This window comes from Amaranthus tricolor, chromosome 12 (assembly GCF_026212465.1).
Source record: "Amaranthus tricolor cultivar Red isolate AtriRed21 chromosome 12, ASM2621246v1, whole genome shotgun sequence".
NCBI classification, from domain to species: Eukaryota; Viridiplantae; Streptophyta; class Magnoliopsida; order Caryophyllales; family Amaranthaceae; genus Amaranthus; species Amaranthus tricolor.
Window position 1 is genome coordinate 5,449,652 of NC_080058.1, and position 24,907 is coordinate 5,474,558.

Consider the following 24,907-nt stretch of genomic DNA (forward strand, 5'->3'; position numbering starts at 1 on the left):
TAAATGAGATATGTCAGTGTATTTATAGTGGTGGATCATTTGGGAGCTCAGGAAGTCCTAACTGGTATGAAAGTCATCTTTAGCCTTGGTTTAGATTGTTAATTAGTACAGTTGACGGACACCTTTTTTCTTTAGGCAGATATCAGAGCCAACTTGGTGTTGACGTGGCCTTTTCTTATTGGAGGCAAAGTAAGTCATTAAATATCAAAAATATCTTTTTTCCTAAAATGAGAAAGCTAGTTACTTTTGTTAGAAAATTAATTCATTTGTCCTTTAACTATTACTTACAAATATACAATTAGCAATCACATTAAACAATAAACAATAATTAATTACCTCCTGATACAAAGTAGTATGTTCATACACTACAACAAATTTAGTAAGTCAAAAATCAATTATCCTAACATCCAAATCTTCATCAAGAAGAATCACATTTGAACTTATATTTTGGTGCAAATGAGGAGGCTCAACTCCATGATGGAGCCAAGCAACAGGATGAACAGAGAGCAAAGAAGAACATATAAAGTTTGTAGATTCAAAAAGGGCATTAATGTCATTTAATACCAATTAACGTTCTAAATAACGTTTTTTTTGACGCTTTAATATTACTGTTTCGTTAAGTTAAATAGTATGATATTATACTGTGGAACCTTTTTTTAAGAAATTCTTTCACTTGCGTTTCTTAAAAACTAAATGCTATAATGTAGAATTTCTTTTAACTTGATAATTTATACTAGAGATTAAAAATGGTATTTACTAAAACATGTAAAATAATAAAATACCTATAAAGAATATTAGGGTTCACAAATGCTATTTAATAGGATAACATGTTAGCTCAATAATACTTGAGAACTGCAATTTGGAGTAACCAAACTGGACATAATAATCCCAAATTAGGCATATGTAATGAGCTAAACATGGCTAGGGTAAGGTCCAACCTTATTACTAAGAGCTATTTTTATGAAAGATCGTCTATCAGTGAGAAGACTACAAATAAGAACCCTATATTATTATCTATATTCTTATAATACATATGAAATGAGCTATTTAACCCATATATGAGGTGCGTCCGTCTTATAAAACTCAATAATCAAAAGGTTTGATCTGTTTGACCTTTTTTTTTTGAGACGGCCTTAAAATAAGAAATATATATTATCATAATTTATACTAATTAGATTATTTAATTCATGTATAAGGTGCATCTTTCGGAGAAACCATAACAATTTATGTTTGTATTTTGGTTTTTGTACCTATCCGTAATTTAGCCTCTTAACTCTCTTTGCCACAAATCCAGCCCAGTAATTATTTACGGCCCAAATATTGAAAAACTCGTTTCACTGTATGAACGGGCCCCCAAATTCTATTTTTACGAAATGGTCCTAAAAACGGAGCCGTATCCTCGTTTTGTGGTCCAATATTGCGCAACCCATAACTATTTCACTAATGCTTTATTGAAACCGTTTCACTATGAAACGATTTTAATTGGGTCAATTTAAAATATATAAAAAAATTGCTTTGTGTGCAAATATGAATTTAAATTTCATTATTTTTTATATTTTTTCTAATGTGTTATTTGTATGGACCCATGTTACAGTGAGACAGTTTATACAAGACTTGTTGTAATTATTTTGGTGTTTGTCAATTAAAATGTAACACAAATTCTTAAATGAGACAGTCTCATGGTGAGTTGAAAATTTAATTTGTGTTATAAAAAAAACAATCCAAAATATCAAATCGATTTAAATTCATCATATGATTAAGAATTCAGTCCGAATAATATAAATTATGAGAATATAAAACCCTTGTTATGAGGTCGTCTAACCGATGGATAGTTTCTTACAAGAGCAACTGTAATATTATTATTTCAAAAAAGTAATATTTTATTTTCCAAGTTATATTAAATTATAAAAAGTATTTGCAGGTCTTTTTCGAGTTAAGGGCTTTACTGGCCGTATATTTTTATTTTTTCTAATAAAGGTATGATTTATTGTCTTCCAATTCCCCCAAAACCCTGATCATAACTCATATGAGTGGGATATATTGAGTATGATGATTAATTAAAAAGACTACTTTTTTTTTAATGGATAAAGTGATATTTGAATGAAGGAGTAGCAAGTTGGAAGAGTTTCAAATAGGGATGGTTGTTCACTTAAAATTCGACCTTAATCCGACTCTTATCCGATTTAAATCTCAGAAAAAAAAAATCAAGTTGGAGTTTGATTTCATAATCCAACTCCGAACTGAAGTCGTGTCTCATGAAAAATTAAGATAAATTTGTATTTTCAAGATTATTATGGACATATTATTATGTGCTAATTTTGATTGTTGTTTAGCTTTCATCCTTAATAGTACAGTTATTAAACCATATCATAAAATAATTTTCCCCTAGACCCGACACTATTAAGTGTCCATGTGCCTTCAAATCGGTAGGCACATAAGAGTTCAAGACTATTTATATATGCATTTTATTAGTATGGACATATAAGATATTAGTTAGTTTTTGAGATAGCGTCTATTTGGGAGACATATTTTAAATCCAACTCATTAAAGATTAATTGATTACTTATCGTATTTTTAATGCTTACTTATTGTATTCTTAATACCTACTTTTAATATCTTAAATGTCTACTTACATTATTCTTAATGCCTACTTACAATATTTTTAAAAACACTCCCTTCAATTCTTTTCAATTGTCCTATTTGGGTTGGGCACGAATATTAAGAAAGTGGAGAGACCACCTTAAATAGTAAACCTATATATGATGTAGTGGGTATTGGGGGTTAAATAGTGTAGTTTAGTAAAAAAAATAAGGGTGTTTTGGTAATTACATGAATAGTATAAGGACAATTTAAAAATTATATTCTAAAATAGAAATGGGACAAAATTGAAGTGAATTGTCCAAATAAGAAAATGTGACAATTGAAAAGAATTGAAGGGAGTATATAATAGACCGGCTCAATTGGAGATGGTCTCAAAGAGACCGTCTTTTACAAGAATTTGTAATAAGATATTACATTGCAAACGCAATACAATATTTGATGAAGAGGATGCAAGTAGGGCTGGACATGGGTTTTGGACCTTAAGGGTTTAAATTTGATCCAATCCTAATTTAAAGATCTGAATCCACCTATTTTTGGACCCTTTAGATCCGGGTCGGATTTGGGTTCATGACCTTAGGGTCTAGGTTCGAGCCCGGGTCCATACATTTGAGACCTAGATTCGACCCATTTACATTTTTTTAAAAAAATTATATGTTAGCTATTATGTGTATTTAATTGTTTGATTTGGAATTTGTTATATTTCTAAATATTACCTGATGTTGCACTTTGTCGGTTCATGTAATTTAAAATGTGGTTGCTGTACATATACTTTAAAAATTAAAAAGCTTGATAAATATTTCATTATAAGAACTTAAATGTTGGAAAATTTCTTATATTTATTTGCTCAATGGGTATAAAGTATAAAAAGTCCTTGTTAGTCGAAAATGTTTAAATAATTTTATACGAATGGTCGAAAATTGTATAATATATTTTAAAAAAAAATTCAGGAAAAAATAAAATAAAATTGTTTTGGGCCCAGATCTTGACCCTAAACCTGCCAAACCCTAAGGGTCTGAATCCGGGTCCATATATTTTAGACCCTATAAATCTGGGCCCAAAATTAGAATTTGAATATGGATCTAGCTGAACCCGACCAAGATCCGATCTATGCCCATCCCAAAATGCAAGGCTTATATCAGAATGATAATGGTCAATATCAATTGTACATTTAGATTGTCTAATTATTATTATTACATTGATTGTTTCTTGTCAAACTTTTAAAATCCAGCATTGAAATTAAAATAAAATAGATTATGGCGACAAACTCTAACCAATTAATAATGGAATAAATAGTTAACTGAGTTCAACCAATCAAGAATTATAAAACTTGATCATAAAACAATATCAAATAAATAAAGTAATCTGCAATACAAACTTAATTCATAGTCGACCATGTTTAATCAATCATAACGAAATCTGGTAAACCAAGTTTTTCAATTGACACTTGAAAGCATTTACGAAAAAGGTTAAACTAACATTAATGTGAGCATTCACTAATCACTTGAATGCAAGAGAATATTCGTCTCACTAAACTCAGGTAAATGCTTCTTACATATTCGGATAAACTTAAAATGATCATCTACGATGTTAAAATAATCAATTAAAGAATGGGCTAATAGAAATGTTCTTTCAATCTTTGTGGGGGTTTTAGAATACTTCCCAAGTTTTTGCATCTTGGATTTCACGTGGTTCGTTTATATCATAATTCTTTATGATATATAATTGTGCCATCGATTAGTACTCTCTTTGTCTTTCTCATAATGTAAATGTTATAATATGGATGAAATTTAGTGAAAATGTCCACTAAATTGAAAAATAAGGAAAACTAATTATATTAATAGAGAAAATAAATAAGTGATTAAGATGAAAAAGTGAATAAATTTGTAGATGAAAATAAAATTAAAAAAATTGTTTACACCACTATTTTCATGACCACGATTACACATCTATAGTATCTAACAAGTAACAAGTAACAAGTAACTATTCATGATTTTGGGAGTACATGTATTTGTCACAAGATTTTTCCAAACATTTTATAATGTTATTAATTATTATTATTATTATTATTATTATTATTATTATTATTATTATATTAAGATTTTTGAAAATATGAATATATATTAAGATGGATATAAAGTTTACTATATAATGACTTAAGATATTAAAATGAGATAAATTATTTACTTCTTAATTGAAGAACTTGATTAGTTCTATGAAATATAAGATGAATTAGTTAATTAATTATAGATCTATTAGCAAATAAAAGCAAAGACATAATATCTAATGTCTTTGTTCTTATTAAAAAAATATCCTTTAATTAATTATCTTTCATTTTTTAAAGACACTTTTATGGTACCTGTCATTCTTCGTTCTTATTTTCCCATTCGACTTACAATTATTTGCTTTAACTCTCCGTAGGTTTATAAAACTAATCCAAATCCAAATTCATATTATATTTTACTAATGACTGATCTAACTGTTGATTAATTTCATTCAATTTCGTATCACAATCGATTCTTTTACTTTTTAAAAAAAAATATTTATTATATTATATGATAGAATCTATTTGGGAGACGGTACCGTAGTGCATGATATTTGCGGATAACATAGTGCTGGTAGCAGAAACTAGAGAGGAGGTTAGTAACAAATTGGATGAGTGGAGGGAAGCTTTAGAAGGTAAAGGATTGCGCATTAGCCGTACGAAGACCGAGTTTTTGCGCAGTGACTTTAGTGGGACACAATCGGTAGGTAAACCAGAGGTGTCCATAGAGGAAACAGTTGTTAAGAGTACAACCAAGTACAAGTATTTGGGATCGATCATTCAAAGGGATGGGGAGATTGACGGGGATGTAAATCATCGTATACATGCGGGTTGACTCGAGTGGCGAGCAACCACCGCAGTGCTATGTGATAGGAAATTCTCAAGCAAGATAAAAGGAAAATTCTACCGGGCGGCAATCAAACCTACATTGCTATATGAGATCGAATGTTGGCCTGTAAAGAAAATTTTCGAACATAAGATGGAAGTTACAGAAATGCGTATGCTGAGGTGGATGTGTGAGCACATATTGATGGATCGAATTAAGAACCAAGTGTTTAGGGACAAACTAGGGGTAGGCGGGTAGCCCCTAGATCTGGAAAAATGCGCGAAAATAGACTGAGGTGGTTTGGTCATGTGCAGTGAAAGACTTTCGACGTCTCTGTGAGGAGGGTAGAAAGCATTATAGTAGAGGGTAAGAGGAGTCGAGGAAGACCCAGGATAACTTGGGATGAGCAAATAAGAGTTAACTTGCATGAGTTAAACCTCTCTGCGGTCATGACTAGGGATAGGAGCAGTTGGAGACGCCATATCCATGTCTTAGATTACTGATGTCCTCTTAGTTTACCTTTTAGTGTTCTTAACCTCTTGCTTTTATCGTTTCCTTTCTATTAGTTCTTTGTGTTCTTTTTGTAGTGGTTCTTCTCATTTTTATAGGCCTTTAAGTTATCTTTCACGTGTGATTACGTCTTAATATCTTCCTTGAGTCGAGGGACTCCTTTGGCCGCACTTTCCTTTATGGGTATGAGTTGCTGCCGTCTTTCCCTCCCCAGACCCTGGCCTTAGTTTTTCTATGAGCAGGATATACAGGGTAGAATGATGATAATAATAGAATGTTGCAAAATTTGAGGAGATTTTTTTCACTAAAATTTAATAACCATATCACATGAATCCTTACTTGATCTATATATGTATTCAAAATGTTTTAATTAAACGGTGAGATAATTATTATTTAAGTTTATTATAACTAATACACGATAAAATTAGATTTCAATTATATGGTACTCCCTCCATTTTCTAATATTTTTCCCATCTAAAACATATTCCAATATAAGGAGAGACATATAAATTTAATAAATGTTTCTGAGACATATATAGAAGATAAAATATATCCATATTAGATCTTGTTAATACAAGTGCCAAAACACTTAATAATGATGAATTTGATCACTTAATCGAACATACCTTAGCTTGTATTTTGGAGAGGAACGATAAGGATGTGTCGAATGTGAATGGTTTAAGGTTTGGAACGATCGATGAGGTGCTTAATGTGAGGCAGGCTTCACTAAAGGGTGGAACCATGCCTTGAACTAGGCAAGGCATGGCATGAAGGCTGCTCGCTCAAGGCAACATGAAAAAGTAAGTCAGAACGCACCAGAGGAGGGTGCTCATTCGAGCATTATATGTGCTCGTTTGAGCACATGTGAAATCAGCCAACAGAAGCTTTCTGATGAAAGTGCTTGTTGGAGCACTTTAGTGCCTTGAACGAGCACTTTGCCTAGGATGCTATTTTGGACTGTTTAATGCCCGGTTTAAGGCATTGAAATGGTGTATTGTGGGGCAATTAATCTAGGAATAATGGTGGGCATTATTTCTATGGTTATTGCTAGGTTTATTATTGATGTTTAATATGCATTAAGAGGGTGTTCATTGCTAAGATTAATGTATGTTAATTATAGAGTGTGAATTTTGCTTTATGGTGCATTGAAGTGTGACTCTAAGAATGATACTCACATTCCTCTATAAAAGTGAGTATCATTCATAGAGCAAAGGGCACCACAAACACACTTTGAAAGAGAGCTATTACTTTGATTGAAACTTGAGAGTGTTCATCATTGTTCTAGCATTTTGTGATCTTGAGAGATTGTTTTCAAGATAAGATGAGGTTTATTACATTGTAATTGTTGAATTTCAATCTAATAAAACTACATTTGAGGGGGAGGTATTCAAGATTTCATTTTTGCACTTGATTTTCATTTTGTTTTTTATTGTTGAACTTCTTTGAGGCTTTCATTTCAGATCTTGTTAAATTCGTTTTAATATATATTTTTTTATTATATATTTTTTATAATTTTTATAATGTGCATTTAAAGATATTGAGTCTTAAAATAAAAATTGTGAAAAGTAAACGAGAAAAAAAGGAGTACTAGCTAATTAATGGCCTATATAGTTAGATACTTAGATGTAGCACAAGCACAACCTACTAATGATATTGCTATAGTAGGCATAATTAATCGCTATAGTGGGCATAACTTGCTAATCGCCATACTTGTCATTTTATAATCAAATTTAGGGAAACTTGTTTACTCATAAATTTAAAGGTCTACATTCAACATTGGATATCTAAAAACATTTTAGGTGTAATATATAGGGTTAGATTGATTGATAATTTGATTTAATTTTTATATATGAGTCGTTTAAGGTCAAGTCGAGTTGAATTATATTTGATTTAGTTAATCAGGTCAATTTTAAATAACTTTATTTCTAGAATTATTTTTTTGGGATTATAAGTTAGTTGAGAAAAAGAAAATGCTAGATGAGAATCAAACCCAATACTTTAGAAAGTAATATTTATGTTGATTGAAACAAGACCAAAATTAGCATTTGAACTATTTTCATTGCATTTCCATATCATAATCAATTCTTCTATTTTTTTTTGAAAATAAATGTAAATCATCATCATCCTACCCAATATATCCTGCTCATAGAAATATAAATGTAAATCCTATATAAATTATAATATGGTAGAATCTTACAAAACTTGAGAAGTTTTCTAGACCAAAACTATTGAATATTCATGTTGGGGTAGTAAGTACTTCCTCTTCTGTTCATCATATTTGTTACATTTGACTTTTACGCAATCTAATGCGTTATTTTAATCATTTATATATTGAATTATGCATAACTAACATAAAAAGTTAATGAGAGTGTTTGGATATTAGCTTTGACATTGGTTTTTTGGTTGACTTTTGATTTTTGGCTTATTATTTGGTCAAACAGACAAAAAATTTTTGGTAAATGACTTTTAAGCCAAAATAAAAAGCTAAACAGTCAACAACCAATATATAATTGGATTTATCAAACATCTCCATAACACAACTGACTTTTTTCATCTAACTTAAAAAGCTTACAAAAACATTCAACTAGTCAAACAAGCCAACTAAAAAAGCCAATAACCAACAACGAACAACCAAACACCTCAACTATCATGAATATGAAATTAGAGATTCAAACAAGATGATACTTAGATATATTTTTTCATATATACTGTAACAATCCGACTTACTGTTGGCTGAGTAAACAGGGTCATCACTGGGTTCATTTCCCAAGAAACCGAAATCACACGTTCAAAACTTGAGCAAAGGGGACACCAACTTTTCAACGTAATTAACTCAGCTACATCTCTAAACAAACATCTAACTAAAACACTGGATGATCATACAATTCTCTACAAGTTTGATATAACCAACACAACCAAATCAAATTTACATTTATCCAAAATCCTAATGCAAAACTACAAATTTCTACGTGCTCAACTTAATATACATCCTTGGAACCTCTAATCACCTTCGCTAATCCATTAATCCCGACTGGATCCGATCTGTAGACAAACTAAAAGTTGGAGACAACAGAAGGTCAGATTAAACTGAATAAGAAGTAACAATCCAAAACAACAAAACACAATAATTCAAATCATAGGTTTAAAAGCAACATCAATGTCCTAGATCTACGTGCGCACAGGGAGTCTAGTTTGAGAGGTGACCCATAGCTCTAAGGCTATATTGCTCTCGGGTGAAGCTAGTCAATATCTGAATGACAATTCGCTTTAAAAACAGGGAGTAGGGAACAATGTTCCTCAATTCCGTCAATGACAAGCTCGCAAGCCCGATCCATTGACCATATCATAATATCAGCATAAACATTCACAACTACATTTGTCTCAACAATTTCCAATTCAAAAGAGCTTTAGTAAAAAGTTTATTTTCAAGAATGTAGTCTGACCAGACCCTTTAAGGGACGGCTATTACTCACCAAAAAAAGTGCTTCAAGAAGTTAAGTCTGGTACTCCGCGATCACTAGAAGGGCTCCTCGATAATGTCACCTCCTGAAGCATAACAAATATAGCATCACAACAAAGCATACGATACTACAACTAGGTTCATATAGCTCATTGCATCTCGTCCTAAGAATGCATCTTAGTTCCATCTTCTATTCTAATATTTCTCATTTCAGAGAATGTGCAAGTCCTAACTCCAACCCTCAATATCATCAAAATAAATAACCTTGCTTTAGTCTAGCTTATATTCTTGTAAAGATTATACGTCTCCACAATTTCCTTTGTATTCCAATTAAACACAATATGTGTATTTAAACCCAAAATCAAGAATATCTGAAAGAATCTACTAATCTCATCAAAAATATCAAACCATCTAATCAACATATACAACAAGTATTCTATCCCACAATCAATGATTTTCCAAGGTACCTCCTAATTCTTTCAAGACCTTTAAATCATCCATAATCCTAACAAATAATAACCACTTTTCACCAATTTCTTAATTTCTAAGTTCATACTTTTCATACTAATCATCAAGATCCACCAACTTAATTCAACATCCATTATTTCTCTATATAAGGTCATCAAACATAAAAGTAACCATTCAAACCACAAGCATCCCATATTCCAATAAAACTACTTGCTAAAAAAAAGAAAACTTAATTTGACCAAAGATAACTAAAACCAGCATAATACAAATCTTGGCTTAATACTTGCCCTTTGATCGAAATTCTTGGAAGAATAAGCAAACTAATAACATACTAAAGAAAGTAAGGGATATATGTATAAAGAAATCTAGGTAATTATGTAGGGTTGACTAGCTAAGCTATTACCTCAATTAATCATCAAAGTGTTGAGGTCGGGACTGTGTTGAGCTCTTTCTTGACAGCAGCACCCAAATTAAAGAAGGCGGGGGAAAGAAGAATCACCACCAATTTGTTGCACGAGTTATCAGATCATTTAGACGGCCATGGCTTGATTCTTGAAAAGAAGAAAAAGAAATCATAATGAATAAGGAGGAGAACGAATCAAAACAATAACTCATAAGAATTAAGAGGATTCGAACCTTGATTTTACGCCATCAATAAAAAGGGAATCCATTGATTCATTCTATGAAACGAAAGCAAGTAAGGAAGATTTTGCGGTGTCTCTTGCGAAAACCAAATGTAAAAGATGATTAAGGCTTGCTTTGCCCTAATGTGCAAAGAAGAAAGGGTTTATGCCCTAAATTTTGAAATTTCTGGAGGAAGAAGTGCATGTTGTGTGTCGCAGCCTATAGGAATCGAAGAGGGTGAAGAATGGTTAGATTACCTTTGAAAAATCAAGGGAAGGAGAAGAGAATCAAGGAAAAATCAGAGAAGTGTCGCCATTGTTGAGGTTCGAAAGAAAGCTTCAAGAATGAGGACTGTGATTAGGTTGATGCTTGGGTTCAATGTCGTGAGAGAGAGGGCCGGGGAAAATTTTGGGTATTTTAATCAAAATAAAAGAAAAGGAAAAGAAGGAAGAAATTAAATTGAGAATATTTTATGTCATGTGTATTTAAGATCATTCTCGCACTGATAATTCTCTTAAACTTACTCGTTTTAAAATATTAATTTCCCAAATGTTACATATACTTCCTCCGTTTCATTATACTTGTTATATTTGACTTTTTACGCAATCTAATATGTTATTTTGATTATTTATATTTTGAGTTATAAACATCTAAAAATTATTAAAAGTTAATATTATGAAAGTATGTGATTAAATGATTCAAACAAGATCCCACTTGACTATATTTTTTGTTACAAATTAGCCGCAATTTATAAAATAAGCTTGAACGATGAATAATATGAAAACCAATAATATAAAAAGTATTTCTGAACAGAGGAAGTATACAATAGCCGCAATACATAAAAAATAAATTCTAACATTAATTAGTGTCTATAACCATAATATGACAAATATTCACTAATTCTTTATTGAGACCGTCTAATTGTGAGACGACCTCAATTGGGTCAACCTAAATTTTAAAAGAAAAACTACTGCTTTATACAATTTAAATTTCATCATTTTTAATGTTGTTTTTACTAATAAGCTATTTGTATGTACTCGTCTCATAGTGAGACGGTCTCATATAAGAATTGCCGATAAATATTTTAGAACAGAGAAAGTACTAACTAAGAAGAAGATGACATAACAAAAAAGAAAATATAACAAAACCAAAATCAATGGATGAAGGAGGGAGTAAGAAAGTAACTAAAAAGAGAGGAGAGCATCTTAATAAATAACATTATTTGTATGGTTAATAAATTACTTTTATGTGGTAGAACTTGATAGTGTAAAAATTTTAATGTTTCAATCTATTTTTTTGTGTTTTATTTATTTTATATTATTATTTTTATCCTTTTATGATGATTTGCAAATCACTTCCTTACCGCATTGATTTGGAATTTTTAAAATGAGAGGACATAGAATAGTACAATGATAAAAGGAACACTAACGTCAAACAGGAAGAAGAGTAAAAGAGTAACGAAGGTGTTGAAGAGGGAAGACGAGTGGATTGGGGTTATAAACTTATAACTCATCACCTTGCCGTGCTGTCAGCATTAATGGGTCTTCTCTGTTTTCTTTTGCAGTTAACGTGATTGTGATTCACTATTCACTAAACTTTTCTAACCCCTTCAACCCTTTTAGGTTTAGGACTACAAAAGCAAAAATATAAAATTATATTCATTTTTCTCTTTCTATCTTTCTCTCTCTCTCTATCTTTCACAGCATAGAGGGGAAAAAGAAAGTGGGTATAGATCCATAATGTCTATATATGTTTTCTGAGAGAGAAAGGTTTGTTCTTTCATGAAGATTGCTTGAATTTGCTTGATGCCCATCTCAGTCTAACTCTTTTTTTCTAAGGTACTTTCTCTTATCTTTGATGGGTTTTGGTTCAAGTCTTGAATTTCTTGTTTGCTTTTTGTGAATCTTGTTTTTGGGTTACTGAACTGTGTTTTGTATTTTGTTTGATTTGCAATTTTTGTTTTGTGCCCAGTTGCAGATTTGTGTTGTTTGAACTGTTGAATCTGATGATAAGTTGGTTAGTTTGAGGATATTGGTTTTGGGTTTTGTGGATTAGTTCAGATTTGATTGTTAGTTGAGTTTTGGGGGTTTTGTAAAATCTTGAATTTCTTGGAAATCTATAGTTGGGTGGAACGGATACATAGTTTTGGATCTTAGAGGGTATTAATCTATCTAGTGATTGCTGTTAGGGTATGGAGGAATTGATGATTTAGGTTATTAGTGAGCATAAGAAGAGAGGATAGAAGTGTGAAGTGAGAATCAATGGAAGATTTGTCTAAATATGCTCATAGCCCTGCTCATTTAGCTGTTCTTCGTCGAGATTACGCGGGTCTAAAGCGTATTATTGCATCCCTTCCTAAACTAGCTAAGGCTGGAGAAGTCACTACTGAGGCTGAATCTCTTGCTGCTGAGATTCAGGCTGATGAGTTTTCAACTACCATTGATCGACGTGATGTCCCAGGGAGGGAGACTCCGTTGCATCTTGCTGTTCGTTTGAGGGATCCGATTTCTGCAGAAATTTTGATGGCTGCTGGTGCGGATTGGAGTTTGCAGAATGATAATGGATGGAATGCTCTTCAGGAAGCTGTTTGTACTAGAGAGGAGCAGATTGCTATGATAATTGCTAAGCATTATCAGCCTCTTGCTTGGGCTAAATGGTGTCGTAGGCTTCCGAGAATTGTTGCTTCGGCATCTAGGATTCGTGATTTTTACATGGAAATATCTTTCAATTTTGAGAGTTCTGTTATTCCTTTTATTGGACGAATCGCTCCATCAGATACTTACCGCATTTGGAAACGTGGGTCTAACCTTCGTGCTGACATGACTCTTGCGGGGTTTGATGGGTTTCGCATTCAACGGTCTGACCAAACATTTTTATTTCTTGGAGATGGGTATTCTTCAGAAGATGGTAAGGTGTCGTTACCGACAGGCTCGTTAATTGTTCTTGCTCACAAAGAGAAAGAAATCACAAATGCGTTGGAAGGGGCGGGTGCTCAGCCCACAGAATCAGAAGTTGCCCATGAGGTAGCTTTGATGTCTCAAACTAACACATACAGACCAGGCATTGATGTCACACAGGCCGAGCTTGTACCTCATTTGAATTGGAGACGACAGGAGAGAACCGAAATGATTGGAAACTGGAAGGCTAAAGTGTATGACATGCTTCATGTTATGGTGAGTGTGAAATCTAGAAGAGTTCCGGGTGCTATGACTGATGAGGAGCTCTTTGCTGTAGATGATGAAGATAAGCTTGCTAATGGGGTTGAGCATGATGATTTTGACGAGATATTAACTGCTGAAGAACGAAAGCAGTTAGATTCTGCTCTTCGTATGGAAAATTCAGAGGGGCTTGTTGATGATGATGATCACGGCGATAATGACTGCCATGAAAGCCGACCGGGGGTGGCTTTTGAAAACGGGGAGTCAAATAGTAATACTAATACTAAAGAGAAAAAAAGTTGGTTTGCTTGGAACAAAAAGAGCTCCAAAAATTTAACCGAAGATGCTGACGATGGAAAGACATTGAAGAAGTTCTCAAAGCTTGCTCCTGACGGGGCCAACCAAAAATGCGCCGACTCTCAAAAAGATGATGTGGGTGATGACAAGAAGGGAAAAGATAAAAGCAGTAAAAAGAAAAAGAAGAAAGGGACTACCGGTGAGTCTAAGCATGAGAGTGAATATAAGAAGGGTTTGAGACCTGTTTTGTGGTTGACACCAGATTTTCCGTTGAAAACCGAAGAGCTTTTGCCGCTGCTAGATATATTAGCGGATAAGGTTAAGGCTGTTAGGAGACTTCGAGAGCTTTTAACTACTAAGCTACCTTTGGGGACATTCCCTGTTAAGGTATTTTCTCATCCTCAGAATCCGTCTTTCCAAATATGTCTGCGCTTATAATAACTGTTTTTTTATAGGAATATACTTTCCTTTTATATGTTGTATATCACAGGTGCGTGTTGTTTACTTATACATACTAGTTGGAGTGTGGTTATCCCTAGAGTGAAGGATCCATTGTTTTAGGGGTGGGGCATTAGTTGAATCAGGTAATGGTGGTGTTTTCACATTTTTTGCTGTAGTTTGATTGTTTGATTGTTGACCGATTGTACCTTAGAGTATTAAGCACAGTGAAAAATCTTGACTGCATCACCGTGTTGTAAAGGTTTTGATGTTACCACAACCGCGATATAGGCCATGTTAACCGCAAAGTATTCTCATTGACCGCACAAGGGCCACAACGTCGTTTCCCGACCATTAACGCAATCGCAATTGCATCTATGATTTTGCACTATATCGCTATCAAATTTGGATTCATATGCAGCAGTTTGGAGGGGATGATTCCTATAGTAATGTGCTGTCATTGTAAGGCTTCTGGTGTCTAGTATGCTTGTGCAGATTTTTGATCATAGAAGTAGCCTCAGATTTGGAGTTGTGTGCCGATTTGTGGTGTAATTACTTATTTAGATCAGGTTTGAAGTTACTGAAACATTTTTATTTTGTAATTAGGATTTACTGGTATTTGAAACAGTGACACTTGCTGAGAAGTATTATTGATGTGGTGAACCGCAGTAGTTTGTTGTTTGTTGTTCTCTTGGGCTCCACGTAATCTCGTCTCATGAATTGCCACTGACTTAAGTTCATCCATACAAGCTCCTTTTTCCCTTTCCATGGTAAGGGGTGTTTGATTCATAATAAGGACAGGACATGAAAAGAAAGGATCCCAAAGTAGAATCAAAAGGAAAGAATTGTAAAATCCTAATATTTTAAAGCGCTTTTTTTTGTTGATGTCTAATCGACATCTACTTGTCAGTCCCCAACCAACAGCCACCATTGCTCCCTCATAACAACCTTGGTGACTCCCTTTAACCTCCCACCACTTTGCTTCTTAACAATCTCTTCGCCTCACTGCACCATCTCTATGGTTGCTTCCGTGAAGTGATTTTCTGGTTGGATTTTTTTTGAAGTTCTAGATTCTGATATTTATTCAACCATCAAGTCAACTTTGAGCATTTTAAGAATGGCATGCCCCCTTTCTGTTAACTTTTTAATCTAGTATTGTGATTTTAAATTTTATCATGGTTGACAACCATGGAGGAGGCATTGGTTAAAGTTGTTGAGATGGCAATGAATCGGTGATGATGTGGGCTTTTGGTCGGTGAGTTGGTGAACAGTCACCTGTTGGTTAGCCACATAAGGTGATATGGTGGTAGGTGGGAGCTACTCTAGAGTAAGTGGTGGTGATGGGGTTGAGATGTCGAAACCCTAAGTTGGGGAATCTAAAAACCTAAGGTCAGATAGGGATTTTTATGGTTAAACCGAACTGAGAAATGAGCAAGTATTAATCGAACACTGTCTCCAACCCATGATCCTGCAAAACATCAAACAATCCTATTTAGTCCCTTTTGTTAATGAGCTTGTATAGTAATATGTAAGCCGGTGGATTCAGTTTCACTCACTTCTTTTCGTTGCAGGGACCTATCATTCCAAGGAACAATTTAGAGCTGGGGGACTCTTAGGCCGCATCCTCCTTTATGGGTATGGGTTGCCGCCTTCCTTACCTTCCCAGACCCTGATCATAATTTTCTATGGACGGAATACACCAAGTACGATGATGATGATGATGATGATGATGATGATGGTTCCTTTTGTTAATGATCATCTGCTAGAGATTTAGAGATATTTGTCCCAGGAGGTGGGACCTTGGGGATTTTCCGAAGTACCTGTCAAATTATATTTTGTTTGATAATCTTTTTTAGTGATGTAAAATATAATCACTTGCTTGAGAACTATTATATGATATGCTCTTTCAAAGTAGCAACCTTGTTTGAAAAAACATTTGTATTTCAATGGGTTTTTGCTGTCATACTCATTTGATCTAAATAAGACCTGGTTTTCGAATGTTCTCTGCGCAGGTTGCCATCCCACTTGTTCCAACTATTAGAGTAGTCGTCACATTCACTAAATTCGAGGAGCTTCAGGCAGTAGAAGAGTTTTCGACACCTCTTTCAAGTCCAGCTCATTTTCAAGACTCAAAGTCAAAAGACTCCGAGGGGTCCACCTCTTGGATTTCATGGATGAAAGGAAGTCGTGGCGCACAATCAAGTGACGGTGAAAGCCAAAGCCAAAGCCATCGGTGTAGAGACGATGTTGATCCTTTTAGTATACCATTAGACTACACATGGGTTGACGCCAATGAGAAGAAACGTCGAATGAAAGCTAGGAAGGCTAAAAGCAAGAAAAACCGCAAACCAACGGCACCAAAAAACGGAGATATTGGACTAAACTTGAGTGAGGAAGCGGAATAACTTGTGCAACGAAATCTCTATATCAATTAGGACTCCTGGTCGAGGTGAAGGTAAAAATCCCACCTATCTGCCACCGAAACTTTTATAGGTGATGAAATTTTCTCGTTTCGAGAGAACGAGAGAGGCTCAAGGGCAACATTGTTGACTCAAAAAACGCTTCTCCATTGTCGTGTTCTATTATGTGTTGTGAATTCATCAAGTTGAAGCTGCCATGTTTCCCGATAGCTTTGTTTTTTTGCCGTAGCCTTTTTCTTCGTAGACCCGTGTTATGTATCTATTTATTATTCTTTATCTCATTCTCAAATTGTATGTTTGTTATGTGCTTCTTTTTACTGTGTGTTCTTCAATGAGTATTTGTACTTACTTGAGGTGTAGTGTAGGGTTCTTGTCAATGCACTGACATGTATCTTGTGGAAGGAGACTTGGCCGATATTTCTTGTCATAATTTTTATCTGGAAGTTGTGATCAGGATATAGCTTTCGTCAGCGATAGTCGTTTGCGTTGCACTTTCGATGAGTTTGTGTGGTCGATCCTGCGACGTTTGATGCGAGCTCGGTTCTCTGTAAATCTTATTATTGATTGTTAATACTATTGTTAGCCGATTTTCGACCTGATTGGAAAACATGAGTTCTCATATGTACGGAATCTTGCCATTGTTAGTGATTACACTAAACAAGAGGATGCTTTCGATTGACCTTTCGTAGCAAACGTCAAGTGAAGCTTCACATAACTAAAAGTGTATACTCTCTCCGTTTCAGTGACTTTGTTTCATTTGATTTTTTGACATTAATTACAGTTTACTCTTAAGTTGTATTTTATTTTAATTTATAAGTTAAAATATAATCAAGTGAGATTTTATTTGATTCGTCTTAATGTAAGGATTATTAATATTAATTTTTCATAATTTTTAGTTATGCTCAATTATAGACATTAAGGCTTTAATAATTGTCTTGGCAAATATGTCCAAACCAAATAAGACAAAGTCATCGAAAGGGAGAGGAAAATTTAGCAACTTTAGTACTATCATAGAAGATATATTGTATTAATCATGTTTTAAAGTATACTACTCGATCTGTTCCATAAATTTTTTTTTTTTTTTTTTTTTTTTTTTTTTTTTTTTTTTTTGTAAATGATGATTAAAATTAGGAGAATAGTATTTATGTAACGTTTCTGCTATATGTGTAAATTTATTATCACATTAGATGTTTTATATTATACAATTACAAACATAACAATTATTTTGTGATTTCTGTAAAAGGAAAATATAACATATTAAATTAAATGGGATTGAGGAGATAGTTGATAATAGTAAATTGTCAAGTTAAAATCTAAGAAAAAGGGGCTATTAAGTATTAACTCTTTATTCATTTCACTTAAAAAAAGCGTAAAATTCATTTATCAATTATATGGTTTAAATAGTCAATCTGACATATGTTATGAGAATATAAGCTTCTTGTTTGATATCATCTCACTTAGAGATGGTCTCGCACAAAAATAGCTCTTTTTCAAATAATCAACTAGCTAAAAGACATTCACCAGACAATTCCAACAATGTTGACCCTTCTCTCTTACATGGTTGAGAAGCCTAGACACTAACTATTCAATCATTGTCATATTAAGTCATTTTTTGCCAGCTTAAAGTCTGATAAATCAAAATCATATATGGTACAATTATGAACCTCAAATATACATATTTCCCTTATTTTTGTACAAAATGTAGCAAAATTGTGATTGAATGTTATCAGAATCCAAGATGAACTATACACTTTCCGACCTTTTCCGTTCACCAAAATCTGTCCTTATTAACACTAAGATATCCCGCCATAACTTTACCTCCGGTGTTTCTCATGCCATCGATCAAAAAACACCAAGTTGAACCCAACGCACCTATGAAGAAATCCGCCTCAGTAGCCATCAAGAAATTGACTAAAGGATATTCCGTACTTGTTTTTCTTCCTAGGCTCGCCTCATAGGTTGCCATCGTAATATTATTGACCTGCCTTTTTACATTTGTGTAATAGAAGTTCCATCCAAACGGTGTGTAATGCTCGGTCAGGTTGATAACTTCTTGCATCTCGGTTGATAGCCAGATGCTTCGGAGATTTGGGAATTGTTTTCGTATCTTATCAGCAAGGCGCATGTACTCGTTGAACTCAACGACCTTCATTTCGCAAGCTTTGTCTCCCATTCGTACGTGCATGCTTAGAATTGGTCTCGGTATCCAGGGTTTGTGATTAGACCACACATATTTTTCTATTTCTGATGCAGGGTGGTCTGAATTTTCCTATCATAGAGCAAGTTAAACAAATTTAGCATTTAAGGAGTCACCAAACATAGAAAAAAGGAACACCGATCAAGGAACCATCTGAACTAATCACCCAAAAGCTTAAGCTGAATATTGAAACCCATAGATATGTTATATACTCAATCACGCCGCCTCACATGAGATTCCTTTTGAGTTAGAAGTGTTGATGCAACATATGCGCTTCTTATGCTTGATGCTAAATATTCCATTTGAAATAAAGGGTGGATGAGATTCGAACCTATGAGGCTATGAACCTGACGTTAGCTTATGATAACATGTCAAGGAACTAACTCAATCAATAGTTTAAGCTGATGGTGTTAGCCCAGAATATGCTATAGCGAACAACAATTACAAGGAGACGGCAGAAAAACAAAGGAGAAAACAAGATTTCCTGAAGATATTAACTAAACTCCTTATTTTCTATATGCAAAACAAGATTTCAATGGTTTAAAAGTTGCATGTGTACCTTAAGCCATTCCTCCTTATAATTTGAGAGAACCATTTTGGCAGCTTCCTTCCCAAATGCAGCATGCCGGGCAGCATTCATTAGTTCGCATGTGTAGTCAGTCGGAAACCTCATCAAGTATCGTACACCCTGATCATCATTCTATCTCGTTATGCTAAATTAGCGTGTAAATAGAACAGCCAACAAAAACATTCCATTACTCTAATGCCATTAAATGGCTTCCCGGGGGGTTTGGGGGTCACATGTACGCAACCTTACCCGTGTTAATGATAACAAAGAGGTTGATTCCACTTGACCCTTGGTAGCAAACATCATCTACAACTTCACGTAAATCAGACAACCGTACCTGTGCTCGCCACCATCTTCGATCCATTTTCCGATGAAACCCTACAAAACTCCCATTAATCTCCGTTGTAGGTTGCAAATAACTCCAAGGAGTACCCCAGTTTCTGCAGTTATTCATTAGACCACAATGAGTAACTAATACTCTACTTAGAACAAGCACATTAAGCAAGGTGCAACGGATTACCTTGGAGTCCGACCGGCCCAAATTTCTTTAGATGTGTAGTTCTCTTTCGCTTTTATAATACCCTCATCCCACGCTTCTTTTCGATGCACGAGTTCAAAAGCACGATCACGACATTCTTGGGATGTTTCCGGAAGGAAGTAGCACGACCAATGTGCATGAGATGAGCCTATAAATTCCGCCAAAGGCGCACATTCCAGACCAAATCAATGTGAGAGATCATTGGTGACAAAACCTACACTTTATTCAGCTTAATCCAACACTAATCTACGACTCAACTTTTCGTGTCATTTTTTGCTCATAACATCAGAAATTCTCACATCAACTCGGTATTAGGACTTATTACCTTTGCAGCCATTATGATCAGCACGGTTGTAGTAATTCGTTACAAGCACCCGCTTCTCAGTAATCGCAAGAGCGAGAAGTCCACACATTCCCGCAATTTGTGCACCTATACCAAAACCCGGTAGCCTTTCCCAATCAGCCACAAGAAATTTCACTCGAGGATCATGGCAGTTCAAAGGATGCTGATGCAGCCATATATCACGCTGGACCTTCCTCGTCAAGGGATAATTTTCCTCATCCGATCCTGTAATCTACCGAAACAAATATACTTGAGACAAATAATCAAAGTTCTTTACATCGAAACATGATTGTTGCACGTAAGTTTTGATATAGAGACGTACCCAAGGAGGGTAAGCACCTTCCAATATATCTTGATGTCGGAAATCACTCAATTGTAGGTCCTCCGAAACCTTCGAGTAGACGTCTAATGATCCTTTCCAAAGGGTCCAAGGGGGAAATGTTGCGTTACCAACGCGTTCATCAAGTCGCTTGTTCGTTTTTGCTCTTAACTTGCAATTTTCCAAATGAGGGGCGTTTGGAACACTAGGCTGTTCGTTCGCTGATGGGTCTAGGGATTCATTTAGTAAGGTACTCCAAGCTGAATATAGCAATGATACTTTTTCCTCATTACAACACCAATTTTCTCCACTTGGGTTTACTTCTTTCTCCATTGTTCTTAATGTTATGGAGTTATTATCTCCATCTGTTTCATCATATACAAAGCAAATTAAAGCCTTGAAAGCTTTCTATTAATATAGAATTGTATAACATATAACACACAAGATTGAGTTGATTCAGCACACATATAGAGACGAGTGTTCGGTACACCTTATACTAGCGTCCCTAGGCATCAAAATAAGTTTAGGAATACATAGACATCGAAATTGACATAAAACAAAATTATGATTCTTCATTCCTACTACAAGTGGTATTCATGTCATCACCTCGTTTGAATTAACTATCGTCTAGCAGAATTTACGAGAATCAGATGTATGCAACCTAACCCTTTGAATGACAAAGTCTTGTTTTATCAAACAGTTTACTTTTACCATGAGTCTGGGAACAAATAAAACAAACACCAAACCAAAGAGGATAAAATCAGCATGATACAAAATTATACTTCTTCATCATCCTCCCATAACCCTAATGTCAAGTACTAGTTCTCATCTACCCGGGTTTTAGAAGGATTGAATATACGCAACTTTACTTATTTCTGATTGACCTTAATGGCAAACATACATAAAAAAAAACACTATTCATAATTTCATATAATAATACCCGATCAACATATTATTTCACATAAAAAAAAAGATAAATTCAGAAACACAATTTCTTATATAAGACAGTCTCATTGTAAAATACACCTCATGATTTCATATATTATACCCAATCAACATATCATTTCATTAGAGAAAAAGATACACAAATTCTTCTCATATATGGGTTAAAATAGCCGGTATCACAATAGCATAGACATCTTATTTTGAGATCGTCTTTCATCTCACCGATTGTCTCTCACAAAAATAGTTCATTCAGAAAATAAAACTTACAAGTAATGAGAGAATCAGAATTCCATGGTAAAATCCCAGCTGAAATATGATGAAATTGAATCCCATTGAATTGAAAATGACCAAAAGAAGTAAGAGAAGCCATGAATAAAGAAGTTAGACAAACTCCACACAAAAAACCCACCACACATATTTGACATGGAAATGAACTGCTCATTGCCAAAGCCTTCTGTGATAATACCCTCTCTAAACCCTTTTGATTATCTTCTGCTTCCATTTTTTTTCCAATTTTTTTTTCAAATTTTTTACTTCAATTTTTTTTTGTATTTACTATTTGATTAAAAAAATGGGTTTAAAATAAAATTCCTTAAAAAAAATACCCACTAGCCTTTTCAATTTCCATCAGAATATCAACCAACTTTTCAACCACTTATCACAAGAAATTGCTTCTTCCACCATATGTTTCTGTGAACATCATAACATAAAACCCATTTCAGAATTATAATAAATTATGCAAATATTGATTATTACAACTACTAATTATTAAAATAAGTCATGGACTGATAATGACTATTTGTACTTTTATCATAATTTTTCTTTTTTCCATAAGAAAAGTTATTTTCCCCACTTATTTTTTTTTTCCAAAAATTGATTAATTTTGAAAGATTATTAGAAATAATAACAAAAATAGAAAAACAGGGTAGGAAAGAGTTAATTATATTCATGCATCATTAATGGAAGTTTGTTGGAGATTGATTGCATGAACTTGAACTCAAGGGAAACAATGTTTACCAAAATATAGAATTATAGAAAATAAATAAATAAATATTTAAATTGAGATAATTGATAATTCTCAACTGGAAATTCAAGTATTTTTCAAGATTTAAAAAATAAAAACAGGTAAAAACAGGGATTAAAAACTACCATGATCACATTTAACCAACAATTATGGAAGAAGTACCAAAAAAACAATTATGGCAGAAATATTTGAAACTTGATGAAAATTGTTTGAATACAAAATTTAAGAAATTAAATAAGGAGAAAAACCCTATTAAATTCTACAATTTGATTGAATTTTAGGAAGAAGTTGATAGAAATAACATCAAGAACAACAAATTTATGAAATTATAATTACCCAAAAGAATTTTTTTTAGGAGAAAGAACAAAATGTGTACTGAATGGAAAACATGTATGTTATAGAAAAAAACAGAGATAATCTGTAAAAGGGGGAGTGAAGAAGAAGCAGAGAGACACTTGTAGAAACAAACAAATATGAAGAAAAACTACTTTTGTGTCATCAAATGAAATTTAAATACCACTAAACAAGAAAAGAATCTAAATTAAGTTATAAAATAGTCTTAAACAAAAAAGTTTCATTATCTCTGTCTGAAAAATGGTTAGATAATGACACACTATATCTTTATAATCTAACGTAAGAGCCTTGGCTCATGAATGACCAATTCATTATCATCATATTTTATATATTTCGATTGTTAAAGTTATAATCAGTGTAATAATAATATAATTCGCTAGCTAATTTGCTATTTTAATTTGTGATTCGCTCAAATTTGTCCAAAAATAGCCTAAAATCGACCATAATTCGCTTTTTTCGATTCGCTATTCGCATGGAGATAAGCGAATCATGTGACAGTTATAATCAGGGTCTAAGAACGATTAGATGATGAGACTATACATATATCAAAGCATGTTGAATTAGTAAGAGTCTCAGCTTGAGAATGACCATTCATTAACATTATAATGTACCCTATATTTCGATCATAAAAGTTATGATTAGGGTCAGAAGATGGTTGAACGACAACAAACTACACTATTATTAATGTTGAAGCAGTGAGAATCCCAACTCGAGAATGACCGATAAAGAAAAACAAATTATGTAATTTATGCAATTTTGTTATTGAAAGAAGAATCAGAATCTAGAAAAAGAATGCAAGGGAGGAGGATTGTTGAAGGATATGATGTCAGAGGAGGATATTTATTGATGAGGGTAACAAAAAGGTTTTGAATTTTGTTGATCTTTCCAAACATTCTTCACTTTCTTGATTTTTTATTTTGGGTTTTATAAAATCTTTTCACTATTTTTTTTATGCTTCTTGTTTTAGTTTTTGGGTTCTGCCTTTGAACTTTAGCTTACTTTATAATTAATAATAATAATATAAACGAATAAGCTAAACATTATTTAAAGGGGTGAAAATTAAAAATTAGAGTATATATATTTAATTTTTAAGGTACATATTTTGGTGGTATATAATGAGTGTGGATGATCACAAATCTTCCTTAATTCTAATATCAAATATTGTATTTAAAATAAAGGATAAAGTGGAATTTAAATGATATGTAATTTTTATGAGATAAAAAATAATACTACAAATTTTTTTTTGGAATTGTTAATTTACTAATGAAAATCATGCATATGGTGTCAAGTTTGGTTCACAAAAAATAATTATTTATTTATTTTTCTTTTTAGATTCTAATTTGTGACTTTTTTGATTTGACAATAACTTGTTTGTTTTATTCCTTTCATGTTATTAAATTTCAAATTACTTGCCATTTTAGTGAAAAAATGTAGCTAATAAGCTAATCATATTGAATTAATACTCAATTCAACACTCAACTATATGTTAGAATTTAATTGTGTCTCACTTAAAACATCTATCGTCTTTTTATGAAAAGTTTTAATGTCTTTTTCTAGCATTACTTTTCCCTCAACCCTCAATAACTTTTCTTTATTTTTTCAATCAATTTATAAATAAATTATTAAACATTCTCGTGGTTTGCTTAAATTATTATATTTTTCTTTTTTATTAAGAGTAATTAGAAATTAAATTTAGCAATTTAATGATTAATGGTTTTAAAATGTCATGTAATTTATGTTCTATTTTGTTGATACATGTGCATAAGTTGAGCAATA

At 33.2% G+C, this 24,907-nt stretch overlaps 2 protein-coding genes across 5 annotated transcripts; one reads left to right on the top strand and one right to left on the bottom strand.

The window, feature by feature from the left end:
- The first annotated feature begins 11,954 nt into the window (after positions 1-11,954).
- Positions 11,955-17,450, top strand: LOC130828289 (uncharacterized). 4 transcript variants are annotated; one of them, XM_057694186.1, is made up of 4 exons: positions 11,981-12,368; positions 12,502-14,372; positions 14,476-14,569; positions 16,436-16,566. In XM_057694186.1, exons 2-3 carry the CDS (start codon positions 12,792-12,794, stop codon positions 14,527-14,529), a joined length of 1,635 nt encoding a protein of 544 aa, XP_057550169.1. In that variant the 5' UTR covers positions 11,981-12,368; positions 12,502-12,791; the 3' UTR covers positions 14,530-14,569; positions 16,436-16,566. The 4 variants fall into 4 exon arrangements, with proteins under 4 accessions (XP_057550167.1, XP_057550169.1, XP_057550170.1 ...); XM_057694187.1 differs by lacking the exon at positions 16,436-16,566 and adding an exon at positions 15,995-16,403; XM_057694184.1 differs by lacking the exon at positions 14,476-14,569 and having other exon boundaries at positions 11,955-12,368; positions 16,436-17,450.
- Positions 17,451-18,382: 932 nt separating this feature from the next.
- On the bottom strand, positions 18,383-23,346 carry LOC130828290 (uncharacterized). The gene is made up of 8 exons (XM_057694189.1): positions 23,114-23,346; positions 22,021-22,443; positions 20,812-21,173; positions 20,472-20,721; positions 20,129-20,294; positions 19,946-20,048; positions 19,600-19,728; positions 18,383-19,112 (listed from the first exon to the last, which is right to left on the bottom strand). The coding sequence occupies exons 2-8, from the start codon at positions 22,253-22,255 to the stop codon at positions 18,612-18,614; spliced, it is 1,746 nt and encodes a 581-aa protein (XP_057550172.1). The 5' UTR covers positions 22,256-22,443; positions 23,114-23,346; the 3' UTR covers positions 18,383-18,611.
- Positions 23,347-24,907: the final 1,561 nt, after the last annotated feature.

Bases quoted from the DNA above. Each gene is read 5' to 3' on its own strand.
- LOC130828289 (XM_057694184.1), top strand. From the start codon at position 12,792: ATGGAAGATTTGTCTAAATATGCTCATAGCCCTGCTCATTTAGCTGTT. The intron at 14,373-16,435 runs GTATTTTCTCAT...TTCTCTGCGCAG, and splicing joins TGGGGACATTCCCTGTTAAG to GTTGCCATCCCACTTGTTCC.
- LOC130828290 (XM_057694189.1), bottom strand. From the start codon at position 22,255: ATGGAAGCAGAAGATAATCAAAAGGGTTTAGAGAGGGTATTATCACAG. The intron at 21,174-22,020 runs GTAAGTTTTATT...ATGATGAAACAG, and splicing joins TTCTGATTCTCTCATTACTT to ATGGAGATAATAACTCCATA. The intron at 20,049-20,128 runs GTAATCCGTTGC...GAATAACTGCAG, and splicing joins TGGGCCGGTCGGACTCCAAG to AAACTGGGGTACTCCTTGGA.